Consider the following 25,872-nt stretch of genomic DNA (forward strand, 5'->3'; position numbering starts at 1 on the left):
AAAATTAGTGGTTAAAGAGGTTTTATAGTTAATCTGAACTTCAACATGAAACTACCATCTTTGCTATAACAACCAATATTTTGGGCAAGATTTTGAAAACTCATCATCCTTTTTGTGCATGCAACCATTGGGCACCAAATAAAAGGCCCGGTTTAGGCTAGACTGAAAATCAGGCCCTCTGAGCAAACAAAAATATATGCAGTGGAATCACAGGATGTTGTAGATAAGACTGGTTCTTATGTGCTGTACAGAGACTAAACTTTAGTATCTAATATTATCTCAACTTGAATTTTGTGAAGCTGGCAATATGCAGCTCAGCTAGATTTATTCTGATGAATGAGAAAAATAAATAAAAATGTAATGTTTCATTTAATAGATCACTAGACTGTAAAGGGGTATATGGAAGTGTTACTGAAGAAAGAGAAAAGAAAGAGACAAGGCTGGCACCATCTTCCTCAGCGCATGTGGAGGACAGTGGAGCAAAGATATCTGAGAATGGTGAAGACTAATCTGTAACTAATTCCTCTCCGCAAAACCAACTTAGCACCATGAGAGATGGAAATAAAGGAACTAGCTGTAAGAGACAAACAATAAACATCTGGATATTAGCATTTAAAGAGGAAAGTTGATTAAGTTGAGAAAAATATGAGGAAACCTCAAGCACAGAGTGGGAAAGCATTAAAGGAGAGAACTGAAATAAGCATGCCAATTTAGAGAACAGTTGTAAGAGAACAAGCACAAGAATTCTTGAATTTTTAGGAAGATATGATGAAAAAACTTTTTAAAGAGTTTTCATAAGATATCCACAAAATACTATTCGTCACTAAGACATTATTCTGAAATTCCTAACAGACATCAAATTCATGATGCTAAATATTACCCACTAGAAAGTTACTTGCATATGTATCTGCCAAATCCAGCTTTCATGTAGGTTACTGCCTTGAGTTTCAGCACAAATACATATAATTTAACAAGTTTAGCCAAAAAAAAAAATTTTTTTTTTAACAATTTCAATTTAAGGTATTCAGTCAGTCCAAATTTAATTCCACATGGCTTCCTAAACTACAGATCCCTTCTCATTTCAAGAGTATTTTCCCTTCAGAAGCAGCTATGTAATTTTGACTTTGGCCTTACATGACTGCCTATGTCTCAGGTTCATGAGAATGACGTCAGTTGATGAACTGAGCATATTCTGTGCCTCTTTCTATGTCTTCACATGAGACTGTTTATCCCTCACTAAATGATGGAGAAAAAAGTTTAAATGGGTCACCTGGTTCAAACAAGTAATCACTCCAGGTGATAGCTTCCTTATGGTTTACCCTTTGGTGATGATGGGGAAGAGATCTCTTCCAGTTGGTGAAGCTTCTGCAGCAATGAAGGAAGTGAAGGCCTTATGACTAAATCAAGCAGATGACTGGAGATATAGCAACATGGAATGAATGCATGACCTTGGGGTGAGGAAATGGGATTGAGGACACCAGAACAGGGAGTAGCAGTACCTGGGAGGAAGGAATTTCATTTACAACTAACTCTCCATAATACACTGGGTTTCCCCCCACCACACCAAACAGTTTATTGGCCTTTGGTCTGCCACCATGCATAGCTATGTGGCAGCTGCACAGTGCAAAAGGCCATCCATATTTTGGTCTGCAGAAAGCTAGTACTTTCTGAAACACTTCTTTCTGAGATATGTAATCAGAAATCCATTGCCTTCAAATTCAGATAATAAAATTCTCATAAGTTGAGACAGCCAAGACTATAGTGAGCATTTGAAAAACTAGTGCCTGCAAACCAAGCTTTATTTATGCCCCCCTAATAATCTCCATATAGATCCGTGAGTTTACAAAACATATTTTAACAAAATACTGAAAATCTGGATAACACAATTACATCTTCAGATGCAGAAAAAGCTTTCGATTCAGCAGAATGGAAATACACTCAGTGGGTTTAATTTTGTGTACACATTTTCTGCTAGGATAAGCTATTGTAGACAAATCCCCAAAGTATAATACACACTTATGCACAGCTGCCACCCTATTTTCAGACATCACAGGGAGACATTTTCTATGTATATCAAAGAAGTACATGTAATTAAAACAATCCAATCAGAGAAGCTAATTAATACTTCCCCTCCAAGTTACATGAGCCAGATTCTCCAGTTCACTAAGTCTGTTACGAACTGCATTAAGTGGTGCAAAGTGAACTTAAAGCAGCTGGAGAAAGCTAGTGGAGAAATCCTTGTGTAGGAGGCTTCCCCTTTGGCATAGCTATCTCTTTCGCTAGCTGCCCCCACAATGTAAGGGGAGAGAAGTGACAGGCTGGGAATGGGGTTCCGGCACAGAGCACTCCACCGGATGCTCCACTGGCATGGGGCCTTATACCAATGGTGTAAATCAGAGCAACTCCCTTACAGGTCTTTGAATATGGGCCAAACAGCTCAGGATTAGGGAGCCATAACTAGGTCCCTAATGGTTCCCACCTCAGTCCATCTAAGAAGAGCTCAGCTGTAGCAAAAAATCTTGCCCGGTATTTCTATTTTTAATGGCAAATATGAAATAGATACACATTAATAATTATATACAAAAATAATGTATTTTCAGCATCTCAAACATACAAGGCCAGATTCATCAAAGCTGGTGCAGGAAGGTGAAAATTACATGTTTATGAGTCAGCATGGACCTCTATGCTTCACAGGAGATTGCACCTCAGAGAAGTGAGGTGGCTTTTTTACTGCTGCCCTCTCAAGGGGAAACCTGTTAGATGGGGCCAATTTTAAAATCTCACCTAGGCCTCCACATCATCCTTGCTGGAGGAAGCTGCTGAAAGTAAGTGCATGAATCAGCATGTCCCCTGGTTACTCTCACCACAACCTATTACTGGCTAGTGTTGCCCATTTTTGGGACCATGCTAGCCCTCTACAGTGCTCCCAGAATAGGATAAGTTGTGGCAACTTTTTGTCTCCACAACCTCCTCCCAAATAGACTTTTTGCCTTGGAATCTGCCTACCGGGGTCTAAGTTAGCAACAGCTGGGATCCTGGGGTAAGATTATCTCCAGAAATTTGGATGGAAAGGCCCATGGGCCTACTTTTTCCATCTTGATCAGAAAACAGCAATTTAAGGGCTATGCCATACCTTTAAGGCTCATCTCTGCGTTCAGAGTGGAGCAGAGCTGCATTGCCTCAGGAGGTTGCCTAATCCTTCCCTAGTGTACACTTGGGCCATGTACCTAAAAGGATGGTCCCTCCCATTTCCCTTTGGTTTGCTCAACCTACATGGCCACACATCTTTTCCACCCTCTTTGGAAGGGGCACTCCCTGTTCTCATGTGACCACAGGGACTGCAATCATGACAGACCCTTATGAGGGGTGTGCAAATGAGGCAGGATTTGAAAACTGTATACTCTGGAGTTAAACCCTGCCCTTAGCAGATCCGTGGGCTGTTTCCAACCTGAGTAAGGAGGAGGGGTACAGATAAAGAGGCAATTCTATCCTTGAGGCTAAGGTAGTGGTTGGAGAGCCCAGCTGAATGGTGACTTGGTGCTTACTGTGCATTATTAATGGCTGTTTTCCTACAGTTCTTCCTGCACTCTTTAGGTACACCATGATTTGGCACCAACCCCAATGGCTTGTGTCATGGATCCCTTGAAGTTGCGATTTGCCTCCACAGCTCCGCGCCTGGCTTTGATGGGAGGGCAGGGATGGGGGTACTGAAAGTCAAAAGGGGCTCTTATCCCAGTTTCAGGGGCTATCTGCTGCTCAGCAGGGACATGGGGGTGTCCAGTATTCAGACATGTTGGAGACATGGGGGGCATTTGGTTCTCAGACAGGTTGTGGGGGGGAAGGGCAGTGAACAGCATTCACACAGGTGGTGGTGGGGAATGTAGAGAAGGGGTGGGAGTAACAGCAGAGATAGAGGCACAACAGCCCTGGTCCCTGCCCATTCCCAAACCCCAACGCAATTTCATTTTTTTAAGACTGCATAGGCTTAATTCAATTCTTTATACGACTTTCCTTCCTTGCCCTAAATTAGTCATGTTGTCTTCCTTCATACATCTCCTAAAATATGGATATCCTTTGGTGACCAAAACTGCACATACCATTCATAGCTTTATATAGTTGAATCTCATCCTTTGCTTTACAATTTATTCCCATTTATATCATCTAATAATCTTTTTCCTTTCGTTGTGGCTACCAGAAATGGTGTCCCAACTTTCAAATTATTACAGTTCCTAAATCCTTTTCCTCACTAGATCACTCTATCTTTGGACCATTCGATGTAACTTATTCTCCTATATTTTCTTCTGAAGTACACACTGCATGATTTTAAATTTTTGAACATTAAACTCCACTTGTAACAGCCTGCACATTAATCCATTTCTCATATATGTTTAAATCTTCCTTCAATTCTGTGTTCTCAAATATATATCCAGGTCTTCATATTTTGATACCACCAGGAAGTTATCAGTGGAGAGCAGCCTGAAACAAAATCTGGATCCAAACACCCTCTAACTTTGGGGGAGGATGGTCAGTAATATTGACCAGAATTCTGCACCTATGGTCAGCTCTAGAGATCATGCTTTTTCTATTGCCTTACAGCAATAATTTATATATATGAGCAAAAATAGGCTTGGGGATACCCCACTTGTTTCCATTCACTATAGCTCTGAATTAATGCTGTGCTAAACTTGCAGGATTCAGTTTGTAAATAGAACCCAGGCACCTGGATTTACAGGAGCCCTTGGCTTTAACTCAACCCTCCATTTGGGTGCCATCCACAGCGGTCCCCTCACAGTCCAGTCCCCAGATACTGTTCTTCCACAAAGGTCTGTGTTTGCACCTCGGCCTCTCCTACCCCCAACAATGATCAGATCCTCAGAACTTCAGCTCATACTTATGGAAATTGAGTGAATGTGGGCTGTGATTATTTATTCAGTTGGCAAATGTTCCCTGAACATAAGAACATACTGGGTCAGACCAGTGGTCCACCTAGCTCAATATCCTGTCTCCTGACAGTAGCCACTGCCAGATGCTTCAGGGGGAATGACGAGAACAGGGCAATCTCAAGTGATCCATCCCATTGTCCAGTCCCAGTTTCTAGCAGTTGGAAATTTAGGGACACCTAGAGCAGGAGTGGCCAACCTGAGCTGGAGAAGGAGCCAGAATTTACCAATGTACATTGCCAAAAAGCCACAGTAATAGGTCAGCAGCCCCACATCAGCTCCCAGTGCCTCCCGCCCACTGGCAGCCCCTCCCATTGGCGCCTCCCCCTGCCTCCCCGCACCTCCCGATCAGCTGTTTTGTGGCATGCGGGAGGCTTGGGGAAGTGGAGGGGGCAAGGGCATGGCAGGCTCAGGGGAGGGGGCAGGAAGGGGTGCTGTGGGAGCAGGGCCTGTGGCAGAGCCAGGGGTTGAGCAGTGAGCACCCCCCAGCACATTGGAAAGTTGGCACCTGTAGCTCCAGCCCCAGAGTTGGTGCCTATACCAGGAGGCGCATATTGACTTCTGAAGAGCCGCATGTGGCTCCGGAGCCACAGGTTGGCCACCCCTGACCTAGAGCATGGGATTGCATCCCTGATTATCTTGTCTAATAGCCTTCGATGGACCAATCCTCTATGAATTTATCTAATTCTTTCTTGAACCCAGTTATACTTGTGACCTTCACAACATTCCCTGGCACTGAGTTTCACAGGCAGACTGTGTGTTGTGTGAAGAAGCACTTCCTTTTAAACCTGCTGCCTATTAAATCTCATCTGGTGACCCCTAATTCTTGTGTTATGGTAAATAACACTTCCCTACTCACCTTCTCCACACCATGATTTTATAGACCTCTATCATATTCCTTCCTAGTAGTCTTTTTTTCTAAGAAGAACAAACCCACTTCTCTTAATCTCTCATTATATGGAAGCTGTTCCATACCCCTGATCATTTTTATTGCCTTCTCTGTACCTTTTCCAATTCCAATATAACTTTTTTCAGATGGGGAAACCAGAACTGTACGTAGTATTCAAGGTGGGGACGTATCATGGATTTATATATTGGCATTATGATATTTTCTGCTTTATTATTTATCCCTTTCCTAATTGTTCCTAACATTGTTAGCTTTTTTGACTGCCACTGCACATTAAGCACAGCAGAGAACTATCCACAATGACTTCAAGATCTCTTTCCTGAGTAGTAACAGCTAATTTAGACCATCATTTGGTATAAATAAATTGGGATTATTTTTTCCAGTGTACATTACTTTCATCTACCATTTTGTTGCCCAGTCACCCAGTTTAGTGAGATCCCTTTGTAACTCTTCACAGTCTGCTTTGCACTTAACTGTCTTGCGTAGTTTTGTATCATCTGCAAATTTGTCACTACACTGTTCACCCCTTTTTCCAGTAATTTATGAATACGTTGACTGAATAACCTCAGTCCATATTCAATTTTCATAAGCATGTTTTCTATCCAGCTTGTACTTAGCATATTGTGCTTGGTTTTTTTGTTCAAATATCCTTTTGCAAATGCCTTGCTGCAACACAAATAGATCAGATTTTTTTTCTGTCCCTCCCTTTGAAAAAAGTCTATCAGATTAGTCTGAAACTAGGTTTTACTTTCAACCTGTAAATCCATGTGCTGACTGCTCTCTTGGTAAGAAACTCACCAGCTCATTCCTTATTAATGACTCTAAAATATTTTCTAAAATTGAATTCAGTCTTATTATTGGTCTAGTTTTTCCTGTTTCCTGTCTATTAACTTATTCAAGAATAATCAAAACATCTGTCGTCAAGTACCCTCCTAAGGCTAATCAACATTTCAAAGTGACTTGATAAGAGCCATGTCAGTTTCTTACTTAATTCCCTTAGTATGCTAAAATGAATCTTATTTATTCCTGTTAATTTATTATATCTAATGGTCTTTGTAATATTCTTTCTGTGATCCTGAAGTGGTGGTTAATCTTCCTTCCTGATGTTATTGTGCCTTCTTCAAACATATTGTTCTAAGGTTATGATGATAGGCATGGGTATACTACTGTATCCCTTGCAATTTCTCCAGCAAAGTTGTTTGACTTTCTAGCAATATCTTTGCCTTTCTGCAGGATTTGTCCCTTTAGACATATATACCTTGGTTCTATTCCCAGCACCTTCTGTGTGAACCTTTGACCCATGCCTCAGTCTCCTGCTCTGTAAAGTGAACATAAATCATGCTTACTTCTTTTATACAACACTTTGAAATCTATGGATGAAAGGTGTTATAGAAGAGCTAAGTATTATTATTTTAAAGACTCAACTTTCTCAGTCTTTTCTAGCTGAACTCACTCACTCTTTATCTTCTTTAATGTTGCCAGAACATAATCTCTGACACACAGTGGTACCCAATTCCTCTCCACTCCTTTATACTTTTCTTTCTAAAGTAGATTCTCTGCTGTTGTTTGGTTTAGCTCATAAACCTCAAGAATAGTAAAACACATGCAACTGAGCCATACCAACCTGAAAGATGCTGAACACATATATGAGCAAAATATATTTAATTTTGAAATATTTAGGTGACAGCTTAAGATTCTTAATTGTCACTATTATAAATACTCACAAAACAAGGAATACACTATTTGCTGCTACTAATTTAGAATGGTGATGGGGAGTTTGATCTTAATTTAATTGGAGTTTGCTACATATGAAGGAACAGGTTTAAAACTTATTAGAGGGTGTCCTTTGCCCTGACATCAGTTGCTCATTATTAATTAATTATCCACAATTATGAAAACCTCTCTTTGCAAGTGCAATAAAAATATTTCTGAAGTTTGAGTTCTCTTCATTGAGAAGGTGTGTGTTGATACTGAGGATTACATTTGGAAAGAAAATTGCTCCCAAATAAATTTCTGCTTCCGTGAAAAATATAATAGGATATGTTTTAATTAATATCTTTAATTAATAGTCTCCTAGTCTTCTGCATACTTAAAAGTATGTTCTGGCTGAGATATCATATAATGCCTATTTACTGAGGGTACTATTGTATATATAGACATACCCTTAGAGGCACAACACAAACATCTCATCCATAATTAGGGAGTGCAGGCTCTCCTGTTTTTTCTCCTCTCCTTTGTATATATGAGTAGGATGGCCTCGATATATATTAAAAGAGATATGTATGTGCTGTTTTAACTCTTGTAAAGAAATATTCTGTGTTGCTCAGAGAAATGACTCCCTGCCTGGCCTAAGTTATTAGAAAAATGTATGAGCTTCCTGTGGTGAAAAAGTTTTCACCCATTTTTACAAGGTCAAACAGAAATCTTCTTGTTCATGTGGAAATCTTTATTGGATTTTAATAAAAGCTAAACATAATTATTGAACAATGTCTTACCCTCCTCATCTTTTACAGTCAATATTTTGGCAGTGTACATGATCTACGGTATTTATAGCTTTACTTAAGCTATTTTATTTTCTCACTTATGTATAGTAATGTACAGCAACAATATAAACTTTTAAACAACATGTTCCCTCCAATTTATTAAGCACTATACCAATGTAATGTTGTCTTTTCTACCCTGTATCTTTGGGTCTGATTACACTCACAAAACTCCCACTGAAGTCTGTGGGAATTTTGAGTGTATAAGGAATGGAGGATTAGGCCCCATATTTGGGGGTGGTTTTTGCATATGTTTCTCTCTCAAATGATACTTGATAACTTATTGGATACCTTAATGAATCACTTTTCACTCAAAACTCAGCCACATATGATTTTTTAATGTAATAAAACTTACGAAACTTGTAAAGCTGAATTAATTTCCTTGAGTAGCTCTTGGGTCTTATTAAAATCTGCGAGAATGCTTTGTTTCTCTCTGATGTGGTCTGCTGTCATGACATCCAGCTCTTTCTCATGTTTCTTGCTTAAATCTTGCTCATGTATCCTGTTTAATTTATTTTTTGGTTAAAAAAATAGTTATTCTAACATCAGTCTTCTTTGTTCATCATGATTTTCTGCCAGGTTTGAAACGGCTTTTTGTACAACACCAAACACCACTGTCAGCAATTACTGAATCATCAAATTGTACTATTCACTTTTCTCTATGCTTCGAGCTTATTTCATTGAAAAGTCATCTCCTTTAATGCTTTTTTTTTTAAATTAAATAAGCATAATGAGTTTTAAAAAACACTTAAGAGGATTTTAAAGTTAGCCAAAATATGTTATTAAAATTACAGCTGAACCGAATAATATCTACTTATATTACTTCCTGGCAGAGGCTAAATGATGTACATTATCACATGACTAAATATCTAAACTAACAACCCACAAAGGGTCAAGTATCTCTGACAAACATTAGCAGTTGAGATTAACAAATGGGAAAATATTTTAGTTTATAGTAGAAAAATTCATACCTTAGCTGTTGGTTGGATTCACTGCGTATTCTGAGAACCTCTTTTCCCTTAAACTCTAGTTCCTTGGTTAGGGCACTTATATTCTCATGCAGAGTCAGAACCTCCTTGTCCAATTCAGATATATGATGGTCGCGATGTTTGAGTTCATCCTGTAGATCTGATACTCGGCACAAAAATTCCTTCTCCTGATAAACAAATATCAAGAACAAAGTATACTTTAATATACTCCTGTTTCAGATGCAAAATACTTGTCTCTGGAAGATAACAACATAGCTTACTTTTCCTTTTGTTTTAGATTTTTTTATTTACCATTTAACAGGAGCATGGCTTAAGTTTCACCCCTCAGAAGGACTTAGGTGCCTAACTCCAGGCCAAAGGGAGGTGTCTTTCTCCACTCAGGATTCACAGCTGTGGACCTTCTCCTGGACTTAGGTACCTAAGCTATTTTTCACAAAAACTGGCAGAGGAGGAGAAGAAGGTGGGCCAGAGAGAGAGAGAGAGTGAAAATGACACTGTATCCCAACAGTTAAGGCATTCACCTGGGATGTGGGAGACCCTGGTCCATTCACTCTGCTTCATTTCATATTTAATTATTTATACACAATGGAACAGGTTCAACAGGAGAGACAGAGAGACTTGTCCCAGAATACCCCCTTGCTCTGTGGCGAGGGCACTGGCATGGCAGGTGGGAGAGATTCAAATTTAAACCCTTATTTACATCAGGAAGAGGGGTGAATTCAATCCAGGACTCCCACATTCTGGGTGACTACCCTAATCATTGGGCTAAAGTTATAACGAGCATAGCATCACTATCTCTACCTCCTCCTCTGGCAATTTTGTATGGGTTTCAGTGTACTCTGAGAACACCAACAGGATCAGGCTCCACAGGCAAGAGTGGAAGGGCATTGCCTAGTTTGAAGAACCTGCTAGAGTTTAGGAACGAGATAGGTGCTCAGGCACCTAGAGTGAGGTGGCTGTGCACATGCCCACTAACGTAGGCTTCTAGGGACTTTGGGTGCTATGGAGTTAGGTGCCAACTTAGTGGGAATTTTGAAGTTTTCCATGGCACCTAAATGTTGGATTTAGGCTCCTAGAGCAACAGTGGCTCCACAAAAAAACAGTGTTTTAGCCTTGAAGTCTTGCTAAAAGACAAAGTCTAGCAGATTAACTTTAGTGGGAAATAACACCTTCCACCTCTGAGTCCAGTCACTGTGCCCTCAAAATGGCTGGACAATTTTGAATCTGAAATTTAGTTTATAGACTTGAATTGGGGGCTAGTTTAAGACTCCCAGTTAGGTTTGTTGATGGGGGAAGGAAGAAGGGAAAGAGATGGCAGATTAGACAAACTGATGAAGGAGCACTGTCTTCAGCTTTGACTGCCTTTTAAAGATTAAAGTCCTCAATATGCATTTATAGTACAGTTATGCTCTCCAGTTAACACAAAACAAATTCTAAATATGCAGTTTTACATCCAGTTACCATTAATGCTTATTTACCTGTCGTCTGCTGAGTTCTATACTTCTTTCAAGTTCCATTTTAGCAGCTACCAATTCTTGTTGATGGTTGTGCCTTAGTTGGTCAATTGCTGCTGCATGTTGATGATTTAGCTCTGAGCGCAAAGAGGCTAGTTACAATGATTAAAAGGAAAAATGTTTATTTTGTAAACATTATTGTTAATTAACATAATAATCCAACTCTGATAAAATATTACTGCTCACCTAATAAACAGAGACAGAAAATTACTTGTATAAATTAACATAAAATCTATGTTGAACATATCAAGCTGATTTTAGGTTTGGAACCCTACACCTTGAACTTGCACATCATCTATCTTCTATCTTAAGCAAAGTCAGACTTGTTCAATACTAGAAAACCCACGTGCTGCGGGAAATTGTATTGGTGACTCAGTATGCTTGCTCTTAAAGCGTGTTCTAATCTGAAAAATACTTATGTAAAAATGGGATCTTATACATCACATCTGCTCCCTGTGCACATTCAGAGTCATGTCTGCTTACCTGAGCGATAAACTATGTTTTACTACTTGCAAAATTGCCCTGGATGTTTACCAGCCTCAGCACAAAACCTACTTGTCTCCTTTTTACCATGACTGATAATGGAAAAACACACTCCAGTTAATGACATTTTAACTGCACATTGAAAAAAAAGTCCTTCAACCTCTTGAGTGGGCAAGCAGAATTCCATGCCTTTCTGTGACTTCTGCAACAGCTGGTGTGACTGACCCCAGATGGAAGCTGGTAGGGGCCCAAATAAAGTTGTCACCTCTGAGATACAGAAAAAACAGCATCTGCTCCCCCCACAAGCCTGACCCTCCTCTTCCCCTCCCAGATACCCTCCCTTCCCCTCCCAGGTTATCCTCTCCCATCAACCTTGTTCCCCTGGCCCATAAGCCCCTATACCCACTCCCTCCCAGCCCAGGCAGCTCCCCTACTGTCTCCTCCCAAGCTCTCAGGAACCAATGCCCCCGGGCCTCTGCTGCTTAACCTCACGCTCATGAGTCTTGGGTCTGTCCTGCTTTCTGGCATTGAGAGGAGCAGGAGCTGCCGACTGGGTGTACTGAGGGACTGTATGCAGAGTGGGATCCGGGTGCCACATTAGCAGCGGTCCCAGAGGCCTTCTGACTTGGGCACTGTAGTGGAAACGGCCACAGGCGCGCACTGCCGTACATACATGCAGCAACGGTTGCCAGTCACAATATGGCAGGTTTTTTTTCTGCTTGTAATTTAAGTGAAACCCGCTGCCTGGTACATTGCAACTAGCAATGCAGGATTAAAACTGGTCAGTCCAGTTAGGAACTGGACTTGCTGAAGATCACTGAGATACAGTACACAAATCCTAGGTTTGTATTTGGGCAGAAACCCAAGCTGGGTACACTGCATTTTCAGCACCCTAGCTGGAGCAGAGTTAGTGCATGTCTGCCTACCTGAGCTGGGAAGCACGCTGGCAGGCAGCTGCAGTGTTGAGGTATCCTGAGTGACAGCTCTAACTGGATGTATGCTGAACTCTTATTAATCTTGGGTAAGGGTGAAATCCTATTTTTCAGCCATGTCACTTGTCTTTCCATTTGTGAGTCCTTCTATTTTGAAGTAAACTAATTTTGTACCACCCCTAGCCTCCACTGTATGGAATTTCAATGTAATTTTCAACTCAGATTTGTCATTCAGTCTGAAGTTGATTTTACTGCTAAGACGTGTGTCAACTTCATTTATTAAGCATTTTGAGACGCTGTGGTTAATAGTTGACCCAACAAGCTCTAGTGCATGCTTTGGTGCTTTTTCTGCTTGATTACTACAATGGCATCCTTGTTGGTATCAACTTTCATCTATCCTATATAAACTGCCATTTGTCAGGAAGTATGAGATTCATTTGATCTTTTGCTGTTCACATTTTTGCCATTTAGATCTTCATCCAATGCCCACTGAAGTAAATGGGAATCTTTCCATTTGCTTCAGTGGGCTTTGGATTAGGCCCTTAAGGTAAAGGGGGAGGTTTAGGTTGGATATTAGGAAAAACTTTTTCACTAGGAGGGTGGTGAAACACTGGAATGCGTTACCTAGGGAGGTGGCGAAATCTCCTTCCTTAGAAGTTTTTAAGGTCAGGCTTGACAAAGCCCTGGCTTGGATGATTTGATTGGGGATTGGTCCTGCTTTGAACAGGGGGTTGGACTAGATGACCTCCTGAGGTCCCTTCCAACCCTGATATTCTGTGATTCTACACTGCAAATGGAAAGTATGATTCCCAGCATGGGTAGACAGATTTGCGTTAGCCTGAGTTGAGCTGTCTATCCACAAGTCTGAATATCCACGCTGGTAACGTACCACCAAAGCCAGGTAAAAGTTGTGTGTGTGTGTGGACGATAGAGGGTTTGGGGCTAAGAGTTAAAGTTTAGGTTAACTCTGCAATGAAGACATACCCTAAGTGGCAGTTGATCTAATCAGATTATATTTAATCCCTATCATCTGGGGTTCACCCCCTGCATTAGGAGCTTAATCCATCGAGGCCAGAGTATTCTGGAAACTTTAAATCTCTTTTTGGAACCCTCAAATCAGAAAAACAGACATTCATCTAATTCAAATTCTTGGATTCTGTTAAAATAATATTTTATTGTTCTTTTGATATGTAGCAATATTGCTGATTCTCTATCTTGTTAAAAAAGAGGGCCAAAAAAAGGACAGAAAATCTGATTTTACATGAAAGAAGGTGCAATACATAAAAACACGTGTGTTTATAGATGACAGTACAGATTCATAGATTCTAAAGACAGAAAGAACCACTGAGATCATCTAGTTCGATCCCTTGTATAACACAGGCCAAAGAACTTCCCCAAGTAATTCCTGTTCGAACTAGGATGTATATTTTAGAAAAACATCCAAAATTGATTTAAAAATTGCCAGTGATAGAGAATTCTCCATGACCCTTGGCAAATTGTTCCAATAATTAACTACCCTACCTGTTAAAATTGTATGCCTTATTGACAGTCTGAATTTGTCTAGCTTCAACTTCTAGTCAATGGATCTTGTTATACCTTTGTCTGATAGACTGAAGAACCTATTATCAACTTGCTGCACTACCACATTTCTGCAGAGAACTTACAGATTGTGATCACATCATCCCTTACCCTTCTCTTTACTAAGGAAAACAGACTGAGCTCCTTCAGTCTGTCACTATAAGGCATGTTTTCCAATCATTTAATCATGCTTGTGGCTCTTCTCTGAATTCTCTCCAATTTACCAACATCCCTCTTCTAAAAGGGCTGATGAGAAAAAAAACAATTCACTGACCTATCCAGTTTAAACAACAGCAGCCAAAACCAGAAATTTAATATTCACAGATTCAAAGTAAGGTTTATAGCTCCGAGGTGAGTTTAAACTCTAGGTCAAGTCAATTTTTCAAGGGTACCTTAAAAGAATTGAGAGAGCCTACTAATTAGTGATGTGGTGCAGCTAACTGCATCACAAATTCCCTGACTGCAGGTCCCTGTTTTGCAATACTTTTTAAGTATGTCCATACTAAAGGTGGAACGTATTAATTCAGCTCAAGGAGACATACCCATACTAGTTCTGATCGAGCAAGTGCACTAAAAATAGAAGTGGGGCTGCACTGATGCAAGTAGTGGGATGGGCTAGCCAACCCAAGTACACATCTAGCATCTCAGACAGGATTGTGCTCAGGGTAGCTAGTTCCTCATGCTGCTCAGGCTCAAGTAGCTACACTTCTATTTTTAGCCTGCTAGCTTGATTGGAGCTAGCGCAAAGATGTCTCCTTGAGTTGGAATTTACACCTTCCAGCTCTAATGTAGACAGACCTTTTTTTAAGATGAATACTATCCCTTTGTGGATCTGGGAGAGCATTCCAAGGTGCATGAGACTGTGCAGGATTACGAGGAAACTCCTGGATTGGTTCACAAAAATACCCAGTTACTGGACTGGTTGGAGCAACAGACCATTGCTGAGTTCACTTTCAGTGGAGAAGACAACAGTTTTGCTTTGTGTGCATGCAGATTGTCTCTACTTGTAGCAGAGTGGGCAAAACAGGAGTCTGGGACTGCCCAGGTACTGCTCAGTAGAACCATAAAAGAAGGGTGCACCTGAAGAATGGCATTGTCCAGATTCCCCTCTTCAGCAATGAAGAGCAAATCCTCTCTACTTTTTGTTAGGGCTGAGGGAAGGGGTGGGGATAATGTGAGACGTTTTGTCAGATTCCTGCAACAAGCAGATAGATCCTTTCGTGAAAGGTGTCTGGAGGCTCTTACTTCAGATAGTCCTTGTCCAAGAAGTTGAAATTGGCATTATCCCTGATACTCTGCCTTCCAGGATCAGAAAGGAGATTCTGGCTAGTGTTGTGGAGCCAACATTAACTAAGTCTACAGGAGATTTGTCTGTGTGAGAAGACTAGAGTCAGTCATGACTTTGATAATGTGCTCAAAAGATTTAATATTGGACCCTTTCTTTTCACTGCAATGGGTTATTAGTTTTGACATAATGAGGATCACAGGGTGTAGAAAGCTGGGATTATGCCACCACAAAGGGCAAGCCAGCAAAAAAACAAAAAAACAAAAAGCCCCAAATTCACAAAAAAACAGTTTGAAAAGAGAGATCTGCCAGAAAAAAGATAACAAGCAGCTCTATTTGGATGGGAGATCTCTGAGCACAGGCTCTTCACCAGCTGGGAAGCATGATTAACTCTGGTCTATGACTGATCCAAACAATGACTCAGAGAAGTGTAAGCAAGATGGATAGGGAGACCCAGTACTGCTGAGACGCACTGCCTCATCAAAAGTTCAGTAGCTAGAGGATTGTTTTCTTTGATTTTTCAGGTGGAAAGGTTAAGCTAAACTAACTGGAAAAGATGCTGAACTAGTAAGGAAACATTCCAATTAAGGGAACAGGAAGTAAGCACTACTAAAAGAAGGAACGAAAATGGTAGCGCACAAGGCAGAATGAAAGTAGTGAGCTCAGGTGAGAGATGTTGCTGGTACCTAATTGCCAAGCATTTCTGCATGTAGTGTGTTTTTGCTTATTCATTATGTGACATGGATAAAGTGTGACCTAACCAGAAACTACCAGAGAAATGTCATCTTGTACCAAAATGACATCTTGCAACTATGTACATAATCAAAATTTGAAATCTATTTTTGATTTGTTTTTTAAGGCCCATTTCCCCCATTCTTTGCTGCAGTTGACAACACCACAATGCTCCCTGTTACCAAGGCCCTTAAACTGAGAGATAATCTTTGAATCCTCCCTCTTCTTCTCAGTCCTATGCAGTTGGTTTCCCCTTCATAATATTTCTAAAATCTGCCTTTTCCTTTTTGTCCGAATGGGCAAATCACTTCTCTGTATTTGTTACCTCCTGCTGTGACTCCTGAAGTCTCCTCTTCATGTTTTTTTTCGTACTACCCTTGTCACCTGCCCCTCACCCTCCAGTCAAGCCAAAATATCACTGCCAAAAATATCTCCCCCGTCTTCCTTCTTTCTGAATCCCCTCTTGCTCTGAATATATCCTCTCTCCTCTTTGAATCACTCACTGGGTCTCCACTGCACAGCATTTCATTTCAATCTTCTTGTCTTTGCCTTCAAGGTCCTACCATCATACAACCTTTGCCCACCTGTACAATCTAGCCACTTTTTGCATTTTCCCCATCCCCTCTGCTCCACCAGCGACACCAGCTTCCGTACTCCCTTAATCACCTCATCTCACAGGCATCTGTCTTCTTCCTCAGCACCTTAAGAGTCCAGTTTTTTCCCACAAGTCTATTCAGCAAGCCACCTAACTTGCCTCATTCAAATTCTTTCTAAAAGCTAATTCCTGCCATCTCACCAGTTGAAAGAGTGAGAGGGGGAAAAGGTTCCTTAAATTAAAAAACAAACAAACAAATCAGAACTATCAAGTGTGTGCGTGTGTTATGGAGTAAATTGCTTGATTGTCACCCTTTGTCCTTCCTCTCACGTTCTCATCAGTCTATGATCCTCACTTGTTCTGTTGTATTGAATTTAGATTGCGCACTCTTTGAGGAAATGACGAGATCTTCTTCTGTTTTGTGCAGTGCCTAGCACATTCATAGGGGCTCAAAAATAAATAAATGATACTCATCTATATGCCAAAAATAAAAAGAGTCAAGGAACCCAGTCACAGATTCATAGATATTTAGGTCAGAAGGGACCATTATGATCATCTAGTCTGACCTCCTGCACAATGCAGGCCACAGAATTTCACCCACCACTCCTACAAAAAAACCTCACACCTATATCTGTGCTATTGAAGTCCTCAAATCGTAGTTTAAAGACTTCAAGGAGCAGAGAATCCTCCAGCAAGTGACCCGTGCCCCATGCTACAGAGGAAGGCGAAAAACCTCCAGGGCCTTCCAATCTGCCCTGGAGGAAAATTCCTTCCCAACCCCAAATATGGCGATCAGCTAAACCCTGAGCATATGGGCAAGATTCATCAGCCAGATACTACAGAAAATTCTTTCCCGGGTAACTCGGATCTTACCCCATCTAATAACCCATCACAGGCCATTGGGCCTATTTACCATGAATATTTAATTACCAAAACCATGTTATCCCATCATACCATCTCCTCCATAAACTTATCGAGTTTGTCATGTACAAGCTGATTTTTTAGTAACCACATTCCTTAACCAGGCTAAAACTATGGACCTTTCTAGTTAAGGGTCTGTCTATTCTACAAATCACAGATTGATTTGTAATACACTACAGATTAGTAATATACATAGTAATTAGCAATTAGTACTTATTGAGTCACCTGACTAAAATGTTTTTGCAGTACAGATGGATCCTTAGTGTCTTCATTTTTACTTTGTTACATGTATATGCTGAAACTGTTCTAGTTGTTCTATTTCACTGGTACTTTCTGAAACTTTCTCCATCATGAAATTATGGTTGCTGACACTTCATTCTAGAACACTTAATACTGGGATTTTCCAAAGGCTCAGCTGATCTATCTGCTCTCATTCAAATCAAACTCCTGTCGATTTCAGTACAAACAGGCCAATGCTGAGTGCTTTTGAAAATCCCATTCTACAACTTTATATTTATTTAAATTATTTACCTTCTTTATTCATAATGTCATCCTTAGTTTTATACTATTTTTCACTTATAGTGCTATGAAGTTTGTGGAAAGTGCTTTATTATGTCTACAATTATATTAATTATGCAAATGGCAATCATATCTTCTGATACAATTTACACTAGCTTGAAAATACGATACCTAGCATAGCTTTCCCTTCATCTTCCAGCTCAAATCGAAGAGTCTGAAGTTCCTGTTCCATTTCCAATTTGAAACCTTCCATAGCTTGTTTGTGTGCTTCTTTCAGTGTCTGAAGTTCTTCAGAATGTTTTTGCTGTAAGTGCTCTTCTAGTTCCTATGAAATCCAAAAGGAGAAGAACTTTTTTTACACAGACTTAAACAATGCATAAAATATTTAACAATGAACAAACAGGAGGGATTCTCTTTAAAATGACAAAAAAAATGCATGTATTATTAAAAATACCTCCATTTATCATTTAAAAAAGCCACTGACATGCTCAAGCCATCATTAAAAATGTACTCTTTATTCTACTTCTCCAAATTAAAGTGCCATAGAGGAGTCTTTCGAGTACTTTTGAGTATAAAGAGTAAGGACCATAACCTACTCCCAATTTGTTCATGGACCAAGGGCAGGCTACAACTACCATGTACACCCAAAGTTTAAATTTCTAAAGTTATTTATTGTTCTGGTGGTTTTGATCCAGGTGTGAACAAAATGAAGTATCAAACCAAAAAATCATTTCTGAGCATGACAATGAGCTTACAGTGGGTAAAAGAAAAATGCTTTATCACCTTTTAAATACTATGAAAAAAATCATTCCCAGGTTGAGAACACAGATGCATATTTTCAGTTCTGAAAATTCTTTTTAAAATCACAAATGTCTAGATTCTGCCATCCTTTCTCAAATTAGGCAGCACTCTGCTGTACAGATTATCCCACTGAAATGAACAGCACTACATGTAAAGTTTGGTACTACTATACAACCTCAGAGTTACGATCACCTTGGGAATGGAGGTTGTTCGTAACTGAACAAAACGTTATGGTGGTTCTTTCAAAAGTTTACAACTGAACATTGACTTAATACAGCTTTGAAACTTTACTATGCAGAAGAAAAATGCTGCTTTCCCTTTTATTTTCGTAGTTTATATTTAACACTGTACTGTACTTTTTTTTTTTTTTTGGTCTCTGCTGCTGTCTGATTGTGTATTTCTGGTTCCAAATGAAGTGTGTGGTTGACTGGTCAGTTCGTAAGTCTGGTGTTCATAACTCTGAGGTTCTACTTTACTCAATTTGAGCAAAGGTGTCAGAATAGGCTTAAAAGTATTTGTACTAGAAGTAATGTTACAACGTTCAGCCCTGATCTTACTGTACATTGCTCATGAGAGGACTCCTCATCTCACATGGAGCCCCAACAAAATAAATGGGGCTCTAAGCAGGAACAGTGGTATGCCCATGCACAAACACTACAGGTTCAGGGCCTTAGACAGTAGACAAAATAAGGAAGCATATGATGTACACAAGTGTGAAGAAAAATTTCAAAAGGATTCTAGCAGATTCTGAGAAGTGGTGTGAGAAGTTTTTTCAAAAGAATGGCCATACTGGGTCAGACCAAAGGTCCATCTAGCCCAGTATCCTGTCTTCCGACAGTGGCCAATGCCAGATGCCCCAGAGGGAATGAACAGAAAAGGTAATCATCAAGTGATCCATCCCCTGTTGCCCATTCTCAGCTACTGGCAAACAGAAGCTAGGGACATCATCCCTGCCCATCCTGGCTAATGCCCATTGATGGACCTATCCTCCATGAACTTATCTAGTTCTTTTTTGAACCCTATTAAAGTGTTGACCTTCACAAAACGCTCTGGCAAGGAGTTCCACAGGTTGACTGTGCATTTTGTGAAAAAATACTTCCTTTTGTTTGTTTTAAACCTGCTGCCTATTAATTTCATTCGGTAACCCCTCATTCTCTTGTTATGAGAAGGAGTAAACAAAACTTCCTTATTTACTTTCTCTACACCAGTCATGATTTTATAGACCTCTATCATATCCCCCCTTCGTCGTCTCTTTTCCAAGCTGAAAAGTCCCGGTCTTATTAATTGCTCCTCATACAGAAGCCACTCTATACCCCTAATCATTTTTGTTGCTCTTTTCTGAACCTTTTCCAACTCCAATACATCTTTTCTGAGATGGGGTGACCACATTTCAGAAATATAATGTAACAAATTAAAAAAAGAGCTATACTGGATGTACTAGAAAGTACAAAGAAAGTTATTACATACAACAACATGAACTATAGTGCAGTAGGAACTTTTAAAAAAACCCTCAGAATCAGATTGTTGGACAAAAATATGTAGCTGATGTTGATGATTAAAAATACTAACATGATGCCAGAAGACAGAGCAGGGTGCTAAACTTCTAATAGGTAATGTCTATATTATAAAGGATGTTATTCAATTTGCCTGCATAATATTTAACTGTAGTAACCATATTACTAATGTAAGTTACATCTCTTGAAAAGAGAAATAAGAAATAATGCAGAGTTTTCTTTACTGATTCTCTCAGTATTTTGTATATTGGTTTAATCATGTTTCTATGGTGTACCCTATACACTTGTCTGAAATATCCAGATGAACATGCCTTTTGTTCTTGTTCTTTTGTTTGTTCCATGTTTTGAAATGCAAGGATATGTGCTTCCTTCAGGGATTCATGCCTTTGCTGATGCTCTTCTTCCAGTTCCTCCAGCTCCTGGGTAAGCCTTTGTCGCTCCTGACTAAACTGGGTCTGTAGCTGCTGCAAGGAGCTCTGAGACTGGGAAAGCTGCATCTCCAGGTTCTGTTTCAGCAAGGAGATCTAATCGACAGAATAGCAATCATCAGTAAATCATAAATACAAATGTCAAATCAGGAAAAAATGCTTTCAAGAAGTAAATATTTGATATGAACTTTAGATATGAAATTTCTAGAACATACTTCTGAACAACATCACATTTCTTAATCTGAAATTCAGATAATATATCTACTGATTTTAACCAAATATCATGGAACTATCCAGAACATAAAACACAAGAGAGAAACAGTAACTTATAACTAGTGAATTCTGTTATACAGTTTACCTCAGAAGTACAAGAATTAGAATAAAAAGATTTTGTGAGGGCTCTCACTTTAAGATACATCCTTAAAATACCACTAGTTATAAGGTATTTGATGTTTAATAAATGAATTACGTGTTACCAAAACGCTCTTCCAGATCTTTAACAAAGAAAACATTAAAATGACACTATCAAGGTCTGAGGTCCAACACTGGAAACATTAAAATTACTAAAATCTGGGGAGACGTTCATCAAGGTTATGTAGGAAAAATCCTGACTGGCAAAAAAAAAAATGGATTAGAAAACCTAGAAAAGTAAATCTTTTCCATCTCTAATTTCTATGGTTCTAAACTATAGGCAATTGTCTATTTTTAAAAATGTAGCACCTCTACCACAACTAAGTTAAATTATCTCACTTCTTTTGTTCTATAAAATTAGAATGTTTTGTGGTTCTTCTGCTGTCTCTTAACTAACACCATAGCAATTAAACTAAAAATATATATTTTTTCTGGAAACTTGTTGACATAAATAATGATGTTAGTGAACAAACAGACATATCTGAATATAATATGATTTCCTGTAGACCATGAGGGAGCTCCATGATCCTTTATCTCAACTGTAAATTTATACTCCAATCTTAATGTCCAATGGCTTAGCCATCATCCTACCAGACAAAGAAAACTGGACTGATGGGATTCCATTTGGATCCAAATAACACAACTCCTTAATTGGACAGAATGGTTGCTGACAAGGCACCCTCAGCATCTGCCAGCTTGGGGAACAAGAATAAACTGAAAGTTTGTGACAAAAATGAATTTTGCTCCACTGAGTACAAAGGAGGAAAAAATACAATTGCCAAATGGCAAAGTATTTAAATTAGTATAGAAAAAAAATATTTCTTAGCCCCAGACGGTATTATATAAAACTGATGAAAAAACTGATAGTGTCATTTAATTGTGCACATGCCAAGATTAATTATGAAATAAATGATAAAGTCATAGCAATATACTCTGTGCTATTCTGCAATGAATTAAAGGTTACAGCATAAAATAAAATTAAGAGTAGCATGCAAAGGATAACTGTGTGAAATTCGCAACATTTATATTATTGCTGAAATTATTCTATCACAAGTACAAAGCTAAAGCACATTTGTAAGGGAACAAGCTACCTTTAAAGTAAAATTAGCACTTAAATAAAACAAGCAAATTAAATTTGAGTGAAATGACCATGACTGGTTGTCTTTAAAATTCATTGAGTATATATATATACACATACAAACACACACTATCCTGTTAAGTATGCTTTGACAGTAACATTTTAAAGGAGATTTAGCTATAGCTGAAAGATCATATTAAATTTTGTAATCTAAACTATACATGAAAAACTCTTATTGTGTACACTAACAATTTTTTTTTTACTTTACTTCCTGCATGAAGTAAATGAATTAGCAGAATTTCTTAATGTCAGAGCATATAATTAGCATGAAAAATATGTTTTAAACAGTGTACATCAGCAAAGCAATGCAAAATGGATCATTTTCATTTCCTTTACCATAATTTTAAGAAGCAAGTTATTATATGTGCAATGCAAAGTAGTAGGTAACACATACATTACTTGTTCCATTCTGAGTTCTAAGTAGGTATCAGCGTTCTTTTTAACTTTCTTTTCTCTCGATCTTCCTTTGCTATCTCCTTTTCATTTAGAACAAGATTTTAAAAAATAGAAATCTAAATTTAGACACCTAAATTGACCAATTTTCAAAGTTTTGAGAACCCTAACAGCTCCTATTGGCCTAAATATAAAACGTACACCTAGAAACCTTTGTTAAAAGAACATTAAGGTTGAAGGAATTAAAAGTTAGAGAATACCTGAATTAAGGTTGCCTGTACAACATTAATTCAGCCCTCCGTGAGTATGCATTATGATACCGTCTTTAAATTACATAATCACATACTATTTTTTCCACAGGACCCCGGCCGCCTTCTGTGAACAGGATGGACAGTGCTCATTGAATGAGCAGCTGTTCAATATTTTGTTTCACCCTCATTGTTCAATGTGCAACCTCATGTCTTCGTCACTATACACTATTCAAACCCTGCTCTGAATAAAAAAATATTAATTTCCCCTTGGTCTTTTCTATGACACACATCACTACAGTACCTCAGTGCTTCACACATATTTATGAATTTATTTTCCCAACACTCCTGGGAGGCAAGGTGATATTACTATCCCCATTTTACAGATGAGGAACCAAGGCACAGAGAAATTAAGGTAAAAAGTGTCCACTACTTTTGGGTGCCCAATATGAGATTCCTAGGACCAGATTTTTCAGAATACTTAGCATTATATAGAGGACCCTGAGAAAACTGAAGATTTGAAAAGAAAAAAAAAATCACAGCAGCATCATGGGTAAAGCAGTGATTTTCCTAGGATACACACAGAACGCAGTCTGTGAAAGATCACTGTTGCATTCCTTTGCATAAAACCAGATGCCAAGTCCCCACAAAAACGGCTGCAATTTTTCCAACAGCAGGAAACCAGGGTGCACAGATGCCCACTTCCACCTCCTCACTGTTGGAAAATTACAGCAGTTCAGGGGGCACTCAGCAGTCAGTTTTATGCAAGGCACAGTAGCCAGCATGCCAATGCCCCTTGGAACACGTGTTTTTGCCTCTCTACTGAGGCTGCAGGTGCTTCTGTTCCAAGCTGCAGTGCTGGCTATTGTGCCTCTCAGAAAACTGGCTGCTGATCCCTCCAGAACTGCAGCCATTTTTCCAGCAGCGGGAAGGCAGAAACAAGCATCCATATGCTCGTCTTGCACTCTGAAGTTCATAGACATACCCCCCCTCAAACTGTTGTCCTTCCCAGTCCCTCACACCCAGCTCCCTCCTCCACTTATCCTGCCACCCCAGTCCCTGGTTCCAACTCTGGCCCCTCAAACCTCCTTCCCACCCACAGGCTCTCAACTTAGCCCCTCCCATTCAGCTGCTCCCCCTCCACCTGTCTCATCTTCCCAGCTCCCCCCCTCACCCTCCTTTACTTGTGTCCAGGTATCCCCCTCTGCCCAGTATTTGTTCCCTGAGGTCGCAAAGGGGGTAGCTAAGTCTGGCAGGTGGGTCAGCTGGAGCTCAGCTGCTCCCTGGGGTAGTGCGCAGGTGAGCATGGGTCACACCAGTGCCGGGGGAGTGGACAGGACCAGGGAGCAGCAGCTTCTTTTTACTGAGCAATTTGGAAACCATCTCCATGCAACGATTCCACTCTCCTGTCCTGGGCTTGTTAATATGCAGCAAGAATGGTGCCTCAGGGGACAAGTGTAGCCAATGGGGGAGAGGTCCTGAGGGACAAAGCATGCCCATTGGCTACCCCGCTGTTGGAGCAGCAGTTGGGGGTGGGGATGGGGGGAAGAGTCCCAAAAGATGCACCAAACATAAGAATGGCACACACGGATGCCCACTTCAGCATCCCTCTTGTGGGAAAAATTGTGGGGCTGGGCTAATTTCACAATTTCACCTCAGTGTATGAAAACACAATTTTCTCAGAGTCCTTATTATATAGCACTTTATATGTTCAAAGTACAGTTCCCATTGACTTCAGTTGCAGTTGTGAGTAGTCTACCCCAAGAGCTTAAGTTGGGCACTCAGAAAAGAAGGAACACACAATTAGTGGTCACCTGTGAAAAGAAATGATTACTCACCCTGTGCAATTACTGTGGTTCTTCGAGATGTGTCCCCCGATGGGTGCTGCACTCTAAGTGTGCTAGCATCCCCTGTGCCTTTGACTTGAGATTTCTCACAGCAGTGTACATTTGGCTCGCGCATGTGTGTTAGTCAGTCTCTGACCCTGTGGCATTGCTACACAGCACTGTGTGAGCAAACTGCCCTCAGTTCCTTCTCTACGGTGAAGCTCCAAAGCAGAGAACTTCAAAGGGAAGGATACACATCTCAAAGAACCACAGTTACTGCACTGTGTCCCTACTGATGCTTCATTCTTGGTGACTAACAAGCAGTTCCCTCTAAGGCGGAGGGGGCTTCAGAGTCAAGTCCAGTTCAGAGAAAAGTATGGACAAGCCAAATACAGAGCTCTCCACCATGAGGAGACAAAGCTTTATTTCTGTTTTTTTCTGGATCTTGGTTTCAGTGCCAGACAAAAGTTGCACTTCTGCGATTCTCTGAGGCAACGGAGCCGTGGGAATGCCCATCGCTAACCGGGATCACCTCCCAGCATGACAGATGTTTGAAGCCAGGAGAACCGGATGTAACCTCCCAGTAACAACTAACCAGTACCTATCCAAATACAATAAAAATTATTTTCTCTCTTAAAGAAAAGAAACTATATTAGTACTATTTACTAACTTCGGAACTAAAACTAACACTGACTCATTGTTAATAAGAAGAGAATACAGCTGAGGAAATCTGAATGGGATAACTGCCAGAGCTCCATCCCAGGCCAAGGCAGTTAAGAAGGAACTGAGCGTGGTTTGCCCAGGCAGTGCTGTGCAACGGCATGGGGCACAAGACTGACTAACAGGCATGTGAGGGTTGAATGGAAACTGCTATGAGAAATCTCTGATCAAAGGCACAGGGGGCGCTAGTGCACCTACAGTGGAGCACCTGTAAGGATACTACTCAGAGAGGAAGTTTGGATTAAGTGACATTTCAAGCATCACATAGGAACTCTGTGGCAGAGGTAGGTGAAGAAACAATTCTCCAAAGCAGCATTCAGCTGCCTTAACCATGAGACCATTCTTTCTCTTCCTGCAATTCTACCCAGCATTCACTACTCAACTTCTGCAACAAGTGAGGCAGGGGTCCTACCGACAACAGCCTCATTCACTACACAACCCTAACTCGTCTTCAGAGT

The 25,872-nt window shown here is 40.1% G+C and overlaps 1 protein-coding gene across 1 annotated transcript in view; it reads right to left on the bottom strand.

Annotated features, from left to right (window-relative positions):
• The window catches only part of FAM184A (family with sequence similarity 184 member A), a 167,849-nt gene that overhangs the window by 15,046 nt on the left and 126,931 nt on the right, over positions 1 to 25,872 (bottom strand). The window contains 5 exon segments of the mRNA XM_037894706.2: positions 8,743 to 8,889; positions 9,359 to 9,543; positions 10,855 to 10,982; positions 18,107 to 18,260; positions 20,562 to 20,774. Coding sequence (XP_037750634.1) covers positions 8,743 to 8,889; positions 9,359 to 9,543; positions 10,855 to 10,982; positions 18,107 to 18,260; positions 20,562 to 20,774 — 827 coding nt within the window.

The sequence above is a fragment of the Chelonia mydas genome, chromosome 3 (genome assembly GCF_015237465.2).
Source record: "Chelonia mydas isolate rCheMyd1 chromosome 3, rCheMyd1.pri.v2, whole genome shotgun sequence".
Lineage (NCBI taxonomy): Eukaryota > Metazoa > Chordata > Testudines > Cheloniidae > Chelonia > Chelonia mydas.